General features: G+C 39.7%; 1 protein-coding gene across 1 annotated transcript in view; it reads right to left on the bottom strand.

Moving 5' to 3' along the window:
* Positions 1-22054, bottom strand: part of LOC142962765 (glypican-6-like) — a 74519-nt gene that overhangs the window by 2953 nt on the left and 49512 nt on the right. Inside the window, exons 5-7 of the mRNA XM_076103403.1 lie at positions 17239-17369; positions 16430-16573; positions 184-320 (exon numbers count right to left, since the gene is read on the bottom strand). Coding sequence (XP_075959518.1) covers positions 184-320; positions 16430-16573; positions 17239-17369 — 412 coding nt within the window. The remainder of the gene's footprint in view (positions 1-183; positions 321-16429; positions 16574-17238; positions 17370-22054) is intronic.

The following is a 22054-nucleotide window of genomic DNA, read 5'->3' as shown; positions in this document are numbered from 1 at the left end:
TAAGTTGACAAATAAAAGTCAAAGTATGCCAAGCTCTTGCACGGTAGAGTTTTAATCAGGGAAAGTAAGTAAACGGGTCCTTCATTCTAGGATTAGACTGATTAAGATTAGTCGAGTTGAACAGACTTTGGACTTCTAGGTAACCTTTTGTATTAGTCTGGCCCCGGGCACTGGTGCACTTACCTGCCCTTGGTGTGTCCATTCCAGCACTCCTCATCACTGGCATTTCCAGCGGTCACTCTGTCCTCCACACACATGGCCTCAGGCAGGTTGGACCAAAATTTCTTTGACAGCTTCAGTTTCTCTTTTATGTCAACCACCTAAGCAAAGACAGGGCTTGTTAGATGGGAGGAAAAAAAACCCCTGTATAATCAAATCAAGTCTGTGTTCCAATATAGTAGTTGTAGCCTTAGGAGTCAAAGCTGAAAATGATACACACATATAAGAGGAAATATAAGAAAAAGACACCATTTGTATAATTAAGCAGTAGTTATCAAGAGCAAGAAAATAAGTAAAAAGACAGAGTGTGACCGAGGCCTTTTCTTTTAAAAGTGAAACCCCCATTCCCTTATTTATGCTGAAGCCCTCAAAGTATTGCAACAATCCTAATGTCATATATATGACAAATGGTAACTGAGCTTAAGTCTTTTTAAGCTCTCCGTTACTCATGATACATCTCATTTGTAAACTCATTATAAAACTGCCCCATCGTCACTTATTACCACATCTTATCAAAGGGATTATAAATCTTGGGATTTAACCCTGAGACATCTTAACTCCCCAAAAAATTATTTGGGTTTAATTTTCCTTCCAGGTTGACTATCGAATGTTTGCATCATGACAAGTAAGACCATACAGGCTCGCAGCAATAATTTCAGCTTGAATGTCAAGATTTAAATGCTCCTTTGCATCCCGGCCATGTGACACAGTCAGATATCGTTTCCTGACTTGAGCCTGTTGAACTCCAATCTTTCATCAAACACAGAATTTGACATATTTCACTGAAGCTGAGGGAAAGCCTGATAGCAGCAGGTTGGCCCCATTATCTTTTTCCGTCTGACTTGCTGCTGGCTTACGTGAAATTGTAGTGAACCTGAGCAGAACATGAAAGGTGCTGTACTGACTGTGTGACGCTGCTGTAGGCCCCGACTCTGCTTTTGATGTGTTAATCCTGTCACACTGATGCCAAAGCACTTCAGCGGCTCTGATGCTGCCCAGAGGGTCAAGGCTGCACTCAATGCAAGAGATTGACTGGCAATGTTTGACTAAACCTCACACATTAAGTTTAGTTTAACAAGTGAGAGATTCACCGTTTTTCTCAGGATCTGCTGGCAAAGCCTGGCCACGTGTGAATCAAACTGGGAATGAAAAATTCACCTTTAGGTAATATAAACATTTAACCAGCACCTCCACTAAACATGCTGCTGCCATGTGACTGAAAATAGAAGAGTTTACATATTTAATGGGCTGATTATTACACTTCATAATGTGCAAGGTTGACACACAAAGCTGTGCTCAACCATTTATCCGTGAGTGACCGAGCAACCAACCACAACAAACACATCTCTCAAACACAATTCTCTATTGAGACGGATAATTGAAAATACATCAAATGTACCATGTTTAACAGAGACAATTTGAAAAGAAGAGGAGAGGTGTAGCTTTTTCACACAACAATAAATATGCCTCTGGGAAAAGCCTGCCTCTCACATCACTGCGCATTGCCCATGAATAGATAATAAGACAAGCAGCCCTGGCATGCAACCAGCTGCAATGCACACTAGATGGCACTATGTCTTTTTGAAAATGGGGAGACGGATGAAAGCAACCAGAGAGAGAATACAGAGAGGAAATGAAATGGGGTAAAACACATTTCAAACTAAAACCAATTATATTTACTAACGATGTTTCTTTCTCCATGTGGTCTAACATAGTGAATGTAATTGCCATGGAAACTGATGAAATTAGGAGGACCAATAAAAAAGAATGGCATACACAGGAATCTACCGTAATAACAGGAACATCCTGCCCCACGTTATCGTCCCACTGTGGTGATGGTATGTGACGAAGGAGAGAGGAAGTGTGTGTGGAACGTGACAAAAGATATTCTCATTAAAGATCACAATGAAGATCATAAAAAAAACACCTCCCTCTCACCTCACAATATTTCAGTGCATTGGTTTTCAGTGACAGCCTAACAGATGCCTATTACCCTAAAGTGTGATAGTTATTTCAATCCATGAAGACATTCAAGATGTTATTAGTGCGCGATACCTGTGGTTTGGTAATAAGGGCCGACAAGGCAGTTTGATAGAAACATTTACTCACTCGATGTGCAAGCCATGATCACTGATATATTGTTTTACTTCAAAGGCACTTATAAGCTTGTAAACTTTAGTAAAATACTAAATCATTGTCAACATATGCATCGTAAGGTGTCACAAGTGCTGGGAAATGACTTCTATGAACATTAACTATAAAGATGTTTTTCACTTAATGCACTCTATCACTGAGACAGAATATTGTTTTTAATACGACAGATGAATGAAGGATTTTGTTTTCTTTTATAACCCCACACAAACATATTGCCACACACACATGAATGTGCTTATCGTAGCCATATAAAAAACACGTATCTCCAAATTTGGTGATTTTTATTAGATAAACTGGAGGATTTTGTTTCCCTTTACGGTTTGAAATTCTCAAATCTAACCTTTAAAAGCCCATTAGACTACATGAACAATGTAGCGCACTCTACTTTAAGTCCCCATATGATATATTTTCCACTTTGCCGAGGTCTTTCAGATGAAGGCTTGTCCTATAGGGCTTTACATGCATGGCCTTGCTCTCTTTCTGTTCTATGCATCACATCATCTACAGTCTATACGTCTCACAGGCATGATATATAATGTTCTCTGCGTCATTGTAAAATAGAAAATCTTTAAGCAGCTTTAAGCAAATGTTACTCATACAGGAGTAAATTGTGCTTTTGTTGGGGACTGTTTTCAGGAGCGAATCAATACACATTTGGTGCCCTTGAGTATGCAGCAGGACGGTGTTTGCGGGATTGTCTCAAAATAAAGTACACCAGACGTGTTTATTGAAGGAACGTGTTACCCAGTGCGGCTAGCTGATGGGCTTTTAATAGCTTTGGACAACAATGCAGATCTACGGCACAGAGGAATACTGTGAGATATATCAGGCCTTTGCTACAGAGATAAAGGATTAAGTCGTCGGTTTATGTCTTTTCTGATAGCAAAGCCAAAAACACTGAATCTCACCCTATCCGTTAAAATAACTTATGTTTCGCTAAATCAAGAGATTCATGGTTAGGCATCAATTGAAACCTGTAGGATGAAAAGCTTCCATGAGGTGTAGTTTTGCCAACTCTTTACTGAGACATCTTTTTTCTCCTTTGCTCTTCGTCTCCCTGTGATGAAGCATGCATGATTTCATACATGATTTCATGCTGTTTCTTTCTTATTCTCGGCCCCCTTGCTACTCTGCTCTCTTCTCTCTTTGGTCTTTCTCTCTGGTACCAATGTCCAAAGTGAAAGTGATGGTTTCATGGCTAGCTGGCCCGTGATCTTAGACTAATACTCCTCTTCGAAAAAGCTTTGTGGAAAAAAAGCCCCGGGTCTTTCTTTCAACTGTAACATAACAGCGTGCGCTCAGTCATCGCTGGATCGTATAGCATCTGTACTCTTCCATCTATTCTCCTCCAGAACCAAAAGGGAAATGAGCTGTAGAGCATGATCATAATTGCTCTTAATTGTAATAAATATCAACTCAATCATCAATGTAATCAAATCAGATCATCTATGATTTTCTTCTCTCTATTTCTGTTCTGTCTGTCTGCTTGGGAGCAGGAAAACAGGAAGTCTACCCAGCAGCTAAACCTTGATAAAGCAGATTAATTCAGCAATAAACAGCACTGAAACGTAGCCCATAATGTATTACAGCTCACACAGCTTAGCGTGCCATGATACAAACATAGCCTCACCCTTGCTTTTCTCTTAACCATGAATAATATCCACCCAAACATACTGAATATACAAGTACAATGTTTACCAGCCGTATAAAAATAATTGGCTAGCTTGAATGGACAAACACGAGGAAATGTTGACGGAGAATTAATATTTCCAGAAACAACAGTATGAGTCAATGAGATAATGGCGTCAGCAGGCTTATAGTCTGTGTTTACAAATACTCCAAGCGTTTCTTGCAATATTTATCACCAGTCTTGTTTTGAGCACACACAGTAGGGCTAGACAATATATCGATATCATCATGATATTCTGATATGAGACTAGATGTTGTCTTAGATTTTGGATATCATAATATCATCCTAGGTCATAAGTGTTGTATATTGTCCTGGTTTTTCCGTTAACAGGTGGCAGCTTGTGTGCCACCTTCCAGCTCAGCACAGGCATGTGCGAGAGCTGGATTTTGACCAGTGGTTTTCAGATGCCCTTGCCTTTTCTCAGATCAAAAGCTGACGTGTCACTGGCTTTGAAGCTGTAGTCACACTCCTGGCCACAGCACAATGTCAGCAACCGAAACTCTTATCTGGCCGTGGGATGATTCCCGGACGTGCTACCTGCCTTTCAAAAAAGACTATCGCTCAAATTTTTAGTCTCAAAACACATCACACTCACAATGATGCCAAAGCTGACTGTTCTGTCAGCTGGTAAATCTCCCTTTCTGTCATATTCTGACTCACTCTAACACCTCTATCCTGTTAAATTAACAATAAGTTACTTTTCAAGCAATTATCTGGGGATGTTGTCACTGCTCGACAAAGAGCCTCTGCTGCAAGTCAGAGCTAAATTAGTGCATGTTCAATCTAATCATAGACTTGGCAGCAGGTCTCACCACTAAACCACAAGGGGCAGACAACTCCTCCATCAACTTATTTTCCCTGGCAACTGCTCCTCCTGTCCTGCGTTAAAATAGTTTTTCATTTGATACGAATGCAGTATTCTTCCTGCATCTCAATCACAGAGGTCAGGGAGTTGGTTCAACTCATACCAAGACCTTGGCCATGCCATAAGTCTCTCCCTGACCAGTGACCACTTTGAGGAAAGGCCGAATAGTTTCGCACAAGGAGGAAGTCCACAGTAAGAATATCTCTGCCTCTTCATCACATTCTTGATCAAGTTATATTGTCGACTGAGCCAATCCTAAAGATTTGTGCACCCTCCTCGCTAAGTCTCGGTGCACTATGCGGTCATGTAGCCACCAGTTCAACTGCCACAGTGTAGAGTGTCAGGGCGCTGACGCCTTGTAGGGTGCCTGGACCATGGCTATTTAATCAAGTGTCAAACACACGTCATAAAGTCCCTCTTATTGGTTCAGGTCTACCCATAAACAACAGATTCTCTCAACCAAGACCTGCCATCTGGACTCCAAAGCACTTTTAGCACATAAAAAAATTGGTAAAGTAGAAATAATATTGGCTAGCCCAAAGCACACCAAGTAAATGACCTCTGTGATAATGTTTTGAGTAGCAGTTGCCCCCCCCCCTTTTGTCAGGTCTTGTTTTGTCCTTGTCTGGAAACATTCACCTGAAAGGTGACTGGCAGTGTTGCTTAGAGCAAGTCTACCAGACTGCATATAGATGTGGGCTGTTATCATCCAATCAATATCCATCAACAGAGGGCAAAAGCAAATAAGTTTCCCCTCAGTGACTTCACCATATGAGACTAGAAAGACATCGCCCAGCTGTTTATCTTGCACTACTCACACAGATGGGAATAGTTCACCAAAAGCAAATCATGGTTGGAAAACAGCACAACCACTTGCAAACTAAATTGCGGTTGGATATGACAGTGCAGCGGTGTTTTCTGTCCTCCGCTGCCGGGCTACACTCCATGTGTGCATGATAAATCCATTTTTAGCATCATTCTGTGGGCCATTGCCCCTTTTTTCAAGTCTCAGCTGGAGCCGCCCTCCTCGTTTCCCTTGATTACAACGGATCACGTCCCAGCATAAATTCGACACAGCAGAATACTGCCACCTGATTTAACGCGGACGTCTCGACAAAGCGTCGGCCTCGGCAGTATGTTCATCTTTCTTATATCTCCGGGTGACAGCAATGTGATGTCGTTATAATGCTGCTTCCTGGCAGTGGATACTTGACAAAGAAATAAAATTCTATTCTTTGAAAACCGGCCATTATTTTGCATTTGTTTTGATATTGCAGCCTGAGTTTTGAACAGTAGCGGAAATGCTGTGAGATCCATTATAATAGTATACAGAAAATGAGGACAGGACACAGATACTATAGAGGCAAATAACAAAACTATATTCATCACTTGTCTGTCTTACATATACCTTAAGATTTAAAAACGGCTGCCATAAACAGTACTTTACAGCGGTTTGATGTAATTGCGTGAGTACAATATATCAGATTTGTTTCCATACTATCTCACCATCTTGTCAAATTCAGTTTTGATTTCATACTTTAGTAGGATCGCTCAGTTCTGTGACACCCTGGAGGCATAACTTTATTCTCAACTTTCAACAGACTTCACAACTATTGTAGGAGAAATAATTCATCATGCCTTTAATTTAATGTGACGGCTAATCTCTGTGTACCTTGAAAAGAGAAAGAAAAGAGAAAAGGATAATGCTGAATCCAAAAATAGCAGAAGCTGTTTTGCTACAAGAGACGCATGATTACAAACCAACGACTTTGGTCTCTTTAGGCTAATTTGATCAGGTTTGATCACTGCACTGAGAAACAATCCCCAAAAATACATCACATTGCAAAAAAAGCATCCAAAAAATAAATGATATTTTAAATTTAAGAGATTATGCAGCTGTCCTTTGTGATTGTACATGTGGTCACTCCGTTAAAATGATTGAATACACAGGTCTTTTATGAGCCCAACCTCAACTGGCCATAACTGTATTTTTGTATATTTACATACTGTCAGTGTACAATGGGAATTACTCTGTGGCCCCTTTTTACATACTATTGCCTCAAACCATTTGCTCAGTCCCGTGGTATCTACACAGTTAGGCCATATGGTATATCATGGTGAACAAAATGTATCACACAACGATCCCACAGTGAGAAAAAAAATGACAGAATATTGATGAAACAGTGGTGAGTTTGCGCTTGTGATTCGCCCAGGGCCACGACAGGAGAAGTTTGAGAAAGGGAGATGATTAAAGGGAAGCTAAGCTCTGTGGAGAACAGAGCAATCATCGGCAGGCCTGCTCTCTCCCTGCTGCCCTTGTTCCCCAGAGAGGCAGGGAGCCTAGAGTGTAATGAGGCCAATGTGCCTCATTATTGTATTGACCGATATGAAAAGTAGCAGAACCTTATGCACCAGCACAAGAAAGAGGGGACGATGCATCGAATGATTTTAATAACATTTCTGAGCTTCTTTTGTAAAAAATGATAGTCGTTCTGTTATAACTGTTGATTTAGCCTTTGATTATTGTCATGAAGATGGCATATGAAAAAGGTAAAAACTGAGCTAAAAATAAATAACGTCCAGAGCTGTGCAAACCAACTTCAGCGTTCAGTTTCAAGTCCAGAAACTGTAAACACCATTTACAGTTGTCATTTCAAGTGTCTTACATCCCCCCTGGATAAAATCCAGATGCAAATTAATACACTTTTGTCTGTCAAGACAAATGTATGCGACTTCATAACTCCGATCATAAACAGGATTGCATCTGCCTTTGTTTTTTCCTGGGTTAGATTCGTTTACAATCTAGAGGGTGGGTCATCTGTGGCTTTTTGCCAGGCCTGCTTGAGATTGCAGGAGCAGGAAGTATTAGGTGACCTTTCAACTTGTTGGACTTGTTCAAAATGAGGTACAAATGTATACCCCAGCAGCTTAAATATTACAAAGATTTAACAGTCTTGACTTTATATAAAACTGACTTGACTAAAACGCTATTTAACATCAGACACTGTTAAATTTATCCAATCCATTCAGGGTCTATATGCTTTGCTTTAAATGTAATGCTATTTACATTTATTAAAACTTTTAAATCCAAAACTCTGGATGTTAAGACATTTTTATTTGAACAAAAAGAGAGAATTCCAATGCTGACACCTACACATTTCCAGCAAAAACATCAATCGGGGTGTTAAATTAATTCAACATGTAACTTCAGTGGGGATTGAAACCAGGTGGCAAATGTACTTCTTCTATCAGCGGCAGACTCCAGTTTGGTTGACTTTTAGTTCCATTTTTGCCAACTTCTGATAAGTTTGTCCCTATTTCTATGTTTGGTGGCTGCTTGTGAATATCACATGTGGTAATTGCTTCTCAAATGCTCACAAAAAAAATGTCAAAGAGCAATTTTCAGAATAACATACTACGAAGAGAATGTAAGGATTATTTGACAGAATGAACAGTAGTGCAGACAATTGTTAAATGTCTGTGTTTGATTGGACATTCCTCTCTGGGCATGTGTGATCAATCACGTACTTGCTTGTGAGTTACTCTTCACATTTTCTGCTACACTTTGCTATCCATCTCCACGCACAGCTCCTTTCTCCCTCTCAGAAGATGAGACTTTTCGTATGATGATGTGTATTACTTCAATGAACAGAACCACAAAGAGTTTATCCTGAAATTCATCTGCTATGGTGGACGTGGTCATTTTGTGGTGACTGTGATTACTGGTCACCTTGACTGTACAAACATACGCCCTTTAGTGTGAGACTCATCTGCATGGTTACAAATCCCTACAAACTGGCCTTTTTCAGAACCTTAGTAGTTTATATGGTAGTAGAATGTAGTAGAACGGCACTTTGAGTAGAGTCTTTGAGTTAAAAGAAAATGAAAATGCGGTAAAGGCAAAAAATCCAGGGTCTTAACAGGTATTTTCCCGAGGAAACGGGAGCAGATTTTAGCAAGAAATGCCTGGAAATCACACAATCTCAATTCTTGTCATTCAACTCATCCCACATCAGCTGCACCAAGCACTCCTGCTTCCATAACTGATGACGGGCATAAAACCTAACATCAACTTTTAACTGTCCCTTTAAACCATGTGAGTGATGGACACTGAGCCCGTAGATATATGTAGATAATGCTTCCGCATGTCGGCTGTTCTGACACACTAATGTGAACGCTTGAAAAGGAGAAACATACAGTACTAACACTGCTGTGTGGGAACAACGCAGATGCACTTACACTTCGCCAGTTGAGAGTGTCTGCATGTGGTGCAATGCCACAGCTTTACACCACAAGCAGAACAATTAGACCAGAGTATCATCCTTGGAAAAAGACAGTATTGATCGGTCACTATTGCCATCGTTTGTTTTCTCACATTTCACTAGTGATAATTAATTAAGCAGTCACACCAAACCTGTTTCTGCTGAAGCGGTGATTTCCATTTAAAGGTATATTATGTGGTATATGTGGAGTTTGTTACACTTGAGTGAGTTACAGTCAAACAATGCCTGACTGAACTATCATGCCACATGTGCACTTCGAGACTATTTATTTCTGTGTGGTCTTAGAAAAAGTACCAGTTATGTTAGAATCTGTGGAATGTACATAATTGCATGGCTTGGCCAAGAGTCAGTAGATACAACAACTCAGAGAAAGGAGCTGTGGACAGGCCCACTTTGCTTCCATTAAGCTGTGTCCAAAACAAGAATGTTTCAGTGGCTTGACTTGTTCTTGGATTGCAAAAATATAATGTCAGGGTCAGGATTTTGGGGAAAGGAGTGGTCGGGCTTTTTTTCCCTGACAACTGACTTCACAAACCACACACGGATGTTTTACTCAGTGTTTCCCATTGGACATGGCAAAGAATGAGAGAGAAAAAAGATTGTGTGCTTGAGTATTCAGTTTGACTAATACAAGTTACCCGTGTAATAAGTGTATGAATTAATAATTGATCCTTACAATAAAGGGAACAGAGAAAGAGAGTGATATCACGGTTTCACATGCTCAGTTATTATATTCTGAGATGCTACACAGCTTGATAGGCTGTTCTGATCCAGTAACATTACTCACAGCTGAAAAACAACCTTTTTTTGCACCTTTTATTCTATACTCTTCCCACACTCACTCGTAACCATCCATTCATGGACGGCTGGAGGCAAAGCAAGGGAAAACCCTGGGCAGATTCACTGGTCTCTCACAATACTCACAAACAGACAGACACAGTCACACCTAACAGCAGTTTATTGACCTGCATGGTGTGGTTGTAGGAAAATGGAGTGCCCCAAGAGAATAAAAAAGGAACAACAAAAATGTTTTTTTCAATTCTAAGCATTGATCCACCATGCTGCCACTTTTTCTCACTTAGAGGGCTAGCCAAGACCACAGGAGGGATTGTCTTTTTTGGACTTGAAACGACTACTGAAGTGCACATTGGCACGATTAGGCATATAGCAGTCCTGAGAATAAACACTTGTGACCCCTCTGATTTATTTTGTGACCCTCTGTTGGTAACCGCTGTGAGTATCTAGCAGTTTCCATGAAGACTATTTCCTGCAAGATTATGTGAAGTGTTGTTCTGGTCCAAGCATCAGTCGGGAATTGCTGTAGCAAGTTTAGACTAACCTTGGGGCGCATGCCTGAATGCATGCTGCATACAGCGTCAATTGTTGACTTTGGTTTCCAAAACACATTTTCTTAGGCCAACGGTACAAAAAATGTTTGACAAGGTGAGACAGGCAAGGAGAGGAAGGAAATAGAACGGCAGGAGTAAATCATATCTGCACTGATAAAAGCCACTCCACCAAATTTATCATCATGAACGTAAACAACAAACACTTCCATTGTAAGCACTTACAGCTAGCAGCTTGTGGGAGACTCAAGTAATGCGCAATGAGTGCACAAACAGAAAACAATTATAAATAATGTTACAAAAATGTTTTTTTAATATTACCAAAACTAGCTTTAACAATATGCAAACATGTTGATGAAAATCCGATTTGGAAACATTTGTAATACAAAAATGGATAATATATTACTTAATAAATAATTAAAAACTCAAATGTATTTTTTCACGTTTTGTCTTATTTTCTGGAAAGTACTAGTTGCAAGGCGGTCATGTTTAACTTGAACTGAGAACAGTGAAAGAAAGTGGTGAAAACCATTCGAAATCCATCTTGTTCTTTAAAAAAGATTCCAAGAATTTCTGATATTTTTCAATTAAATTCTGTAAAAACTCATTAACAGAGCTAGCGTTAATAAAGTGAGTGTTTTTAATCCCTGTTGGAGCTGGTAAATGATGACCTGGGTTTCATTTATTAATAATCAGGGAAGAGCGTGTACATGAATAACCTTGTAGTCGCTGTTGACGTCTTAATCAAAAGTTACATCTGATTGACTTTCAAGACTCTGAAAGCTATGTAAAGAGAGAGTCCAAAGCTATTAAGGAACATAAAGTTATGGCAAATATTGTTCCCTAAAGGCTCTTTCTACAGTCTAGTCTTGTCTGTGTCTTGCTCTTATTGTTCATAGTGCCATACTGATAAAATGCGAACCATGTATAACACAAGGGAGACAAAAAGGACCGATACAACTACACTAAATTGAACTGCACCAAACTTGTTACAAATGTCAAATTAAAAGCTACACCTCTTATCTATAATCCGCCTCTGAGCCTGACAGTCTGTTGTGCCTTTATCCCCTCTTTGGACTTTCAAATCTCCATTTCTCTCAGAGCTTTGAGGGCGTGTGCTCTGACAGAATGTCAGGCAATTAAACAGTCATGGCTCATTGAGCTGGAGGTGGGCCCGCTCCTGCAGGCTTCTCTATAGGCAAACAGAAGAAATGAATGCAGGCTCTTCCTGCCATCCCTTGCACATTCTTTGACTCAAAAGCTTAACGGTAAAATCGGGACAAGAAGTTCTTATCAAAGGACACCTTAAACAACTGTCAAGTTTCACAAGGCTGAGTAGTGTCACTGTCGCAGGTAATTTATCTCGTGCCAGAATGTAAACGAGGACAGTGTGTGGGACAACAAAGATGTGCTCTCACAGCGAATTCAGTCATGTCCCTGCTGCAAGATAAACACATAAATGCTGCCACGTTAATGATGGCACGAGGCAGCAGCTACATGAGACTCACACGTTCACACCTATTCTGAACATACACCATAGAGGTGTGTAACAATGACATGCAGCTGTTTCAATTAAGACTCACATACTGACAGAAAGCTTCAGGTAAAAACTAGTTTCTATTCTTTATTGTATTTTTGTTATTTTTTTCGTACCGAGACTCCAAGAGCCGACCCTATGTTTGAACCTCTGTATTTTGTTCATGCTGGAAATGGAAAGAGAATCGACAACCGTGGCAAAACTTTCCCACCACCGCAGTTACAGACTGACACAATGGTCAATATCTGAACCTTTCAAAAATATTACTAACAACCTATTGCTGACTGTCGAAGGGAGGAAGCAAGAACCGAGTTCATAAATAACGATGGCTAATAAATTGCTTTTCATAGAAGGTCCCTGACCACCTGTATCACCTTAACTTTAAACAACCAGAGAGATACAATGTGAATGTGAAGTCTAATGCCACTACTCAGTTGTTTAGAAAGAGTATGGTCTAGACCTGCTCTATATGTAAAGTCTCACAAGATAACTCCTATTGTGATCCGGCCCAATATAAATTAAATTGACTTGGCTAAACAAATAATAGCATGCATCCTTCCTAGTAAGCAGCCTAAACCAAATCAATGGGGAATATTTTCAGCCACCAGGCCAACCATCCTTCCTGTCACTGCCACGCTAAGAGAAGAAATACATGTTAAATTATAAATATAACGAATGACCACTGAGGATTCCACATCTTTCTTAATAAGCTAATGCGACCAAAGTGAAGATCACATCCAGCTGCAGGCTTCATTTTTTGTGTGATGATGCAGACCATGTTGTGTTCATTAAACTGATTCTATTTAGCTCTATTTTGCCTGCACTTTTATTTATAAATGATCACTGCAAAGGAATACTTCTTCCATTAGTATGGTATGGTAGTATGTATGGTATAGTGGAAGTTTCCCTTTAATAAGATTAGCTCATGTGAGCAAGCTTCCTCAGCAGTCAGTATTGATGCATTTATATGTGGCAAGACAGAGAGAAGCACATTTCTTCCTTCCAGTATGGTGGCTGTTAGAGGCAGTGATGTCAGCTGCAGGACCTCAATAGAAATACATTTACACAACTTTTCACAAGTTAGAAATGTATACTTGTAATAATACTATATCTAGACTATTAATACATTTTGAGAATATCTTTCTGTGTGTTGTTGCCAGGCCTTTGCTTGCTTGGTATATGCTTATAACCAACGTTATACTGTTAGATGTTTGAATTTGATGTTAGCTGAGCAAATCTCAATAAAGTAATACAATTTCACCACAACACAACTCATCACAATGGTGAAGGTTATGTTTCACTGTCTGAACAGAACTTTTACCATCTTTAGCTGAGAGCACTAAATGTTAAATAATAACCACTGTGGCTTTTTCATTTACTGTAATCTAAAACTATTTCACATAAGCACTTAGCATACCAGTTTTGATTTTTGATATTAAACAGTTAAATGTTACTGTTGTAGTATACTTATAACACACTCAACAGTGTTTTAACTGCACGGTGTAACTGTCTAAATGAAACCGTTAAGTTGAATTAAACATGCAGGAGAATTTCAGCAGGTGTTAAACCGTATGTAGTGTAAGTGTGGTTTTATTAATAGGAAACAGGTTTATGTCATACAGTAGCTTGGACTGACTTGATTTTATGTGTTGAACACTTGTTATCGCAGCTCATAATCAGAAACCTAATCAGGAAGGACTATTAACTTGACTAAAACAGTTGCTGGCTGTTTTTATGTTTCTTTTAACAATACTGAAGTTATCATATATTAATAGTTGTTGACATTGTATTTCTAAAAAAACGCAGAGGTTTAGTCTTAGAATTCTTTGAGCTAACATCTAGCTGCAGTTAGAAGAGCAATACCTTCAGGTGCAGTATTTCCACACTCAGCTGTGTTGACATGCTTTACACGGCAGCTGATAAGTTACCAGTCAAATATGAGTGGATATGAAGTGCCCTTTATCATTTCTTGCATAACTTTCACATTACTACTTGTATGTGAAAGGGGTGTTTTTTAGTGAAAAACCCACAGAGAATTATCACCTCATTCTGCATTTTCCTCAGCTCTACTGAGCTTTAAAGCATGTTTTAGCTTATTGTCTTGGTTTGAAGGCCGGCAACCTTCGGCTCTCTCGTACTGCTCTAATCAGCAAAGAGTTTTGCGGACACAGCAGACGGCTGTTTCAGTGAAAAAAGCTCTAATAAACCCAATGTACACTATCTGCTCAGCACCAAACAGCAGGCAGACAAAGTTAACAGCTAGCTGGTGAACATTGTGGAGCTTTTAGCAGCTAAAGAGCCAGATATTTTCTCAGGAATTAGCGGAGGCCAAAAGCATAGTGAATATCCATCAATTTGTCTGAACCATGACCCCAAATAAATGCTAATGTTGCTCCGTTGTGATTTTCAGCAGACACCTGACAGCGGTTGAAATAATGGATGTGAACCGCACAAAGCAAAAAGACAAACCAAGCATTCTCTTTTTCATTTCATGAACCAAACAACCCCCATTACATTATGGAAATGTCATGATTTGCCGTTTCCTGTGGCCACTATGATCAGCATGGATTCCTCATGCACATTCCTCATGATGTTTATAATGGAATTTGCTGCTCAGGTACACCGGTCTAGTTATCGCATGTTGAAAATAAGCCCCTGTCACTGTGCCCCGTCTAATCTTAGCAGGCTAATTGCCCAGTTATTCATGAGCAATCTGGAGCCCCTATCGTCACTGTGCCATTGCACCAACACTTCACAGCTCTCACCTCTTCCACTTCTGACGGAGCAGGTGACCTGCTGATTGGTTGGCTTCCTAAAGGAGTTGGCTCTATTAGCTATGGCATTGAGCGTCTTGGTCTGGGATGTGTCAAGAAAAGATGTGGTGGTTGACGAAACTTGGATCTCTAGAGAGGAATCCTCACTAGCTGAGGACATTGTTGCATGTGGTCTACAATCCCTGTTGGTGTTAGCAACTCATCTGAAAAATGCCATGTTTAACAGCCAATACTTTGATGCTATAACACACAACATAGTGGCCAATATCGGTGACGCCGACTCCACATGTGAGATGGAAGTGAGAGTGACACGTAGCACACCGAGTGCCGGATACTACTGGGATTTACAGGTCACGATGCTTGTTTGCTGTAAATATCTATAATGCTTAGAACACAATGTACCCCGAACCACACAACATTAAAACATCATGTTTGCTCTGTCATAACGCAGAAGACAGTCGCAGACAATAGTCCCCAACAAAAAAACATCTGAAATGGGTATAAAATGTTGAACCTTACACTGTGTTGCATCGCATTCCAAACAATCCTCTGGTTTGCAGCATAAAGGCAGGGAAAGAGAAAGTCTTAATTAATTCAGTGTAGATGGAAGAAATCATTGACGGACATAAAAAGCTAAAAAGGCAACTGCTATACATGAGACATTAAAACTGCGTGGAGAATGAATTGGTTTGTGCAAAAACATAATTAGCATTGAATTAAACAAATAACTAAATTATTGTGGTGGATATTCGTAGAGCCAGATGGCAAAAAAACTGCTGCTTTTCAAATGATGTATTCATTAGCTACATGAGCTGTTATTAACCTGCCACAAAGCTCTGAGACATTTGATTTAGCATGTTTTAAACTCTGTGGGCGAAACTGCCTTTCCGCCAAATAAAATTCATACATTCGGTACTTCTCAAAGGTCAATAATGCAAACAATATTTTTGGGTTTCCGGTGTCTTCAACACAACTAAGATACAATTTCAAAACATTTACTCTGAAAAGGGCTAGAGGGGAGAAAGGAAGGGCACTGTGGCTGCAAAGGTAATCCGTGATGAGAACTGTCTCTCAGCTGAATTGGTCTGTCAGCTCCGTGTTAACCTTTACCCTGATGCAGCATTTTAGGTTTCAAGGTTGTTTGAGATGGAAATCCATGTATCAAGATCCAGCCCAACAAACATACAGGTAATCTGATAGAAAATAAAGGTGCGCTTTACAGCAAACAATTGATATGGTCAGCCTCAAAAAATCTATCCATCTCCTCTTTCATCCCTTTCTTTTCTGTTTGCCAAGTACACAGAGATGAGAAGGACACTGAAGGCAGCACAACACACCTTCCTCCTGCCCTCTTGGGGTAAAGCTGTTGATTCGTTAACAAACACAAATCGATAGAGGGGCCTGAATGGAGGACAAGTACAAAGAATTAATTTCCGGCTCCGGGGGCTTACGATGGCAAATCACCAGCTTTAATCAACAGTGTCAAGTCAGAAAGACAAATGATGTTTACACTGAAGCAGTGTCTCGTCTGAAAACAGCAGCATTGGCTCGGCCTCCTTACCAGTCTGTCTAGGCTTGTGCCAGCTGCAGTGGTAGGCCGTTCCTCTGGGCTGTACGGCCTGAAGCGAGCGTGGAACACATCCGGAACACCACGGGCAGACCTAGTCATTCCTGCGGGTTTTGGCTGGCCACAGCCTTGAAAAACCTGCAATTACAAAAACATGGGCACCCAACTGTCAGGGGTTTAAATTACTCGGGAAGCGGAAAATAGGAAAACATGCTGTTTTGTTAAGGTCTTGTGAAGCATTCACCCCACATTACCAGCGTGACAGTGCTCTTCGTCAAGTTGAGGTAACCACGTTGATAGGTGATTCAACTTGGGGCTGTGACCAATGCTATTTAAGATGATAGATTTAAGTTTTTACAGGCTTTTGGGAAAATACCACATATACTTAAACCATAAACAAAACTGCATCTGCTGCATGTGAAAGCCAACAGATCATTTATCTTTGTATGAGAACAGGCATTCAAAACTGCGTAGGCAGAAAGAAATCTTTACAAACCACCTACATTTTATTTTTTATTTTTCCGACTACAATTTTGTGGGCAAACGAAAAATGCAGTAAAACACAGGAAACACATTAACTACTGTTAGTTGAACTAAGATTATCTGACCAAATCGAAACATGTAATTCAAATACAAGACCTAAACTTGGACATAATTAGAACGTGTTGTACTACACACCTTAGACACAGCCCAGCATGACTAAAAGAAAGTCATTGCTCCCCTAGTTTCCCTTCAAGTTGGACTTCAACAACCTGTCTGAGGTGTTACTTTTGTTCTCTGGGGAAGAAACATAATTGACGTACCCTGTAGGAGACCTGGGCACTGTTATCTTGCATATTCATGATGGCCTCTGAAATCTTGACATCAATAGGCTCCATGACAGATTCAATGTTGAAAGGTCCCTCCAGCCTCTGCGCCACCAGCAGCATGGCATCTGTCATAAAAAAGGTTTTAAAAAAGGTTGGGTGTGGCAGGGAGGGGGAGTGCAGAGATTCAAGCAAACAAATTCAATTTAATTTACACTTTTCACAGGTATCTAAGTGGACAGGCACGCTTTCTAAAACTTCAAGTTTTTTAAAACACAAAGAAAGAGTATTATGTGGTCTCATTCACTTGCTTTGTGACACATTCCCGTCACGCGTTATGCTGCAGGGTCCAATATTAGTAGCGCACTTGAGAGGACCCAGTGCACTGCAACTTAAGAAAATACAAGCAAATAGAGGAAACATATTCACAAGTTTGATTAAACATTTAGAAGTTCACTGCAAATGTGGGAAACACAATCATAAAACACAAGCAGGAAGGATCCTACTCACATCCCTGGATGCATTTTACTGTGTTGCAGCTCAATTAAGTTGTGTGCTTACAGGGTTCCTGTAATTGCGTGTATCTCCTATTTTCTCTTGAATTTTCTTCATGTGGGTTTTTTGTTTTAGCTTGTGTTTTCAAGCTTGTTTTCTTCTTTTTTCCTCACATTGCTCATGTTCCTTTATGTTGCAGTGTGTCAGGCTCTGTCAGCTTGCACAGAAAATGAAAAAAACAGGTTGACTCCACAGAAAACCAATGAAATAGCTTTTAATTTCCACTTTAACTTATTTGAATTTAGTTAAATGCTATGCCAGCCTAATCAATAATAAAGCAAGAATCTGTTTAAAAAAATATTTATTTCTGACTATTTTTGATAATTGGTCATTTTTCATGCAAAAGGACCAAAATTGTTTCCAGATTCTGAAATGTGAGGATTTGCTTGTTTTCTCTATCTTATATCACTGTGAACTGAATACTTTTGTGTTTTTGACTATGAATTGAATATAACAAACAACTTGAATACATCACTTAGGGCTCTGGGGAATTGTGTTGGACTATTTTCTGACATTTAAAAGATTACACTATGAACCAAACGTCATAACCTCAACAGCAAATGATTATGTCTTGCCTCCTGATCACTACATGACCACAGTATTGGCAATTACTTCCACCTTCTCATTAAATACATGTACTGTATGAAGCAGCGTGAATGCGTCTTGGGGCAAATTCAATGTTCATGTAGATCAACTTAACCAAATCAAGAAAATGTTGTTAGGCTACATGCAACAAATAGCACTGATGAGTCATTGATTTAATAAAACTTTTGAAAGCCAAGCGTTTATCTACATCCGCTGCGGGGCATTGAATTCTATAAGGTCAATGGCTTATTAATATCCTCATGTGGGGACAAGCCAGAGGGCCTTACACTTACCATTATCATCTCCACAGAGCCAATTTGTTTTCGTTACTTTCAATTAACACCGATCATGTAAAAATAAGATGTTGTGTTAAAAATATTTAACATTTCAGCTGTGATGGTGCAGATTTCACAGTAGCTGAGACAACAGCTGTTATTCGTTAGAGGTTAAGAGTGTTAATAGATGTTGCCATGAAACAGAAACACTGCTAAAGTGCTCTCAAGTCCACAGGGTCTCTACACACTAATGTGCCGCAGTCTCTGTAATGGCAGTTCTGCGTTTGTATGGCGTGCTCCAGGGAGTTGGACATCACCAAACCACTAACTCATAACTGAGCGAGTCCCAGATCTGGAGACAGAACTTAAATAGTCTGTCAGGAGAGGTTTCTGCATCCATAGACCTCCCAGGACAAGACCTCACCAGCAGGCTGTCGTGTTGACTCTACAAATATGTCCTTACTAAATAAGGTCATCCTGTCGGTTGGAGACTAAAGAAACAACGGCCTCTTACATGCTCATGACAGCCTTATCAGTCACCCCACCCATCATAAGATATAAGTACAATGTATACCCAAGCTGTGAAGGCACAAATACCATTTCAGAGAACAGACCAAAAACGGAATACAAAATGACGGAAACTGTAAAAAACATATGAAAACAATGGATGTTAACTGAAAAAAATATAAAATATTACTCCTTGTAAAAGGTAGCTATGATGTAAAGGGGATATTAGGACACAAATACTGTAAAGAATAATATATATACGTATATATATATATATATATATATATATATATTATTTTTGTCATTCTTGGACCTGAGGTCACTAATGGCAGAGGAAGCGCAGCTCTGGCTCGATTCCCTTTCAAATTATGTGGAAGTCTGAGCCTTTGAAGAACTTTTCTGTTTGTTAACAAAGAACAATCTAATCTGTGAGGCTTGCTGGGATTTTACTATACAGACTGTGTCGGTGCCAAATGGTTTTCTGTAGTACTTCAATCGCACCACTGTGCAACCATATGGTCTACGAGTAGATGACACTTCTACTATTTCTTCATTTGCATTGATGCTGATCAGCTGCTATAATGTGTTTCTTGGTGCTAAACTGCAATTTAGGCAAAACACTTTGAATTTTGAACTTCGAGTGGCAATATAGCTTGCTGTTCAGTCTGATTATAATGCAAATTAATTCAACTGCCTCAGGTATGTCTGCTTACTTGATAACAAACACATTAAAAAAAAAATCTCAATTCAAGCGTGAGCTTAAAAACTCTCAAGTGCAAACACTGAACATTTAGGTCAAGGGAGCCAACTGGGAACAACTCATATTTCATAATAGGAGAAAAGAAGAGTGCCTCAAGCATCACAAATGATGGAAACCATGGTGACTTGTCTGCAACTTATCAGATGGGCTCGTCAAACAGAGAGAGCCGAGAAATCTGTCTTCATACATAACTGAGGGAGAGCAGACAGGGAGCGACGGGGAAAGAGTGAGGGAGAAATAAGAGGGCATAGACGAATGAGAAGTGGTGCTGATTGGGTTGAACGTGGCCGGGGTACGGGCTCCTGCACCGCACGTGGAAAAACTCTACCTACATGGAGAATTAATGACCATCATTTATGAGGAGTGCATGAAGTCCAGTCCTCTGTGGCATGGCTGCCACCTCTGAGCCAAATTTTCCCTGCATCACTTTTGCAGCACTCAGATAGGCCACCAGCCAGCCGGAGGAAATCTTTTTATCATCACGACACAGCCATACAAATAGACGCATATTGTCCTATTCTAAGCTGTGGGTGTTAAAAACAACAGCTGAGACTGTGTCGAGATATAGACACGTAAAACCGAAGAGACACCATGCCGTGAAACCACAGTGAGATCCAAATATTTTTGTTTCATATCAGAGGTGTGTGTTTCAGCTTGTGGTGTGAGACATGCTTATTTGCATTGTCTTGCTAAACAGCTAAAAACGAATACGAGGAGGTAATATTACTCTGTGCTTTGCCTCTTTATCGAGATTGATGTCCACTTAAATTCAGGCTATGTCAGCCAGAGGCAACCTCCAGCAGACAAGGACAAATAAGGAAAGCGAACAGGCCTATCTATGGCTCTTTGCCTGTGAAGAGTGCCACGGAATGAAAAATGGCTCTTGTGTAATTTGGATTCTGTAAAGCATAGCTCATCTGTGGTTCAGTCAACCAACTAATGGTGCTGTATATGAAACTGTATAGAAATGGATAAGAAAAGAATGCATGTTGTTCCTTTGACAGACTTCGTCCTGACCAAAAAGTCCTTGAACATAGCCTATACACATTCGTGTATACACACACACAAACGCACACAAACAGAATTTGCACATAATGAAATCAGCTTTCACTTTTAAAATATTAAAAGCAATAAGACACAGACGGCACACTCAGAACATCAATAATTATTTTTTCTTACCAAACCGTAAAAGCTTTTCAAGATAACTTCTTATTTTGCATTTCAAAAACATCATATACTATGGAAGCTGCATTATTAATACATAATAATACATTATACACTATTATTATTACATTATTATTATAATACATTATTATTATATAATGACTCCATGGCTAGTTGGTGGTGATGTTTGTCTTCCTTGTTAACATCCAGTGACTTGTTGAGAGCGGTCACAGAAAGGACAACGCTGTAAATCAAAATATCCTCATCTGATACAAGAATTACAAAGGGTATGTCATCAATTTATATACAGTACACAACAAAAGCTTTTCTGTAAGCTTAGATGGAGCCCACAGAATGGAGCTTAACTCTGAAAATACAATCTATTCAAGGTGCAACACACAGGGGTTCAGAGCATCAATATAGAGGCTAGTGGTGTAACGGACCACTGTCGATCCGTGATCCGTACAGATCCCCCTTCACGGTTCGGCACGCAGGTGAACTGCGGATTAATTACACAGTTTAACGTTAACCATCACAGTGTGAAATAAAGTGTTACCGAAGATTGTTATCCGCCAATATTCAGTCAAATATGCGATCAGGACATCGGCATTCATGCTTTTCTAGTCGCCGATCTCTGATCGCCAACGAACGAAGGTTCCGCTCAGTTATATTATGATGTGTTCAGGCTCTGTTCAGTGACAATTAGTATTGGGTGAAGGTAAATTAAAACATTATAATGTGTTCAAATGTAATCTTGTAAAATGTAGTGTTGGTGAGAAACTTTTGTTTTGAAACAGTTGTTTGAAGGAGATGTTTTTACAACATAAATAGATATTAGAGATGAATTCTGACCTGTGTAACTTCCTAACACCAGCTCTAAGCTATATCGTTTGAATTGTGTGATTTTATGAAAAAAAAAATTACTATAACAAGATAAAAGGATAACATTTTGAATTTGTGATGGTTT

This window comes from Anarhichas minor, unplaced genomic scaffold, assembly GCF_050575085.1.
Source record: "Anarhichas minor isolate MPS153535 unplaced genomic scaffold, ASM5057508v1 ptg000004l, whole genome shotgun sequence".
Taxonomy (NCBI): Eukaryota; Metazoa; Chordata; class Actinopteri; order Perciformes; family Anarhichadidae; genus Anarhichas; species Anarhichas minor.
This window is presented reverse-complemented; position numbering and strand designations above follow the sequence as displayed.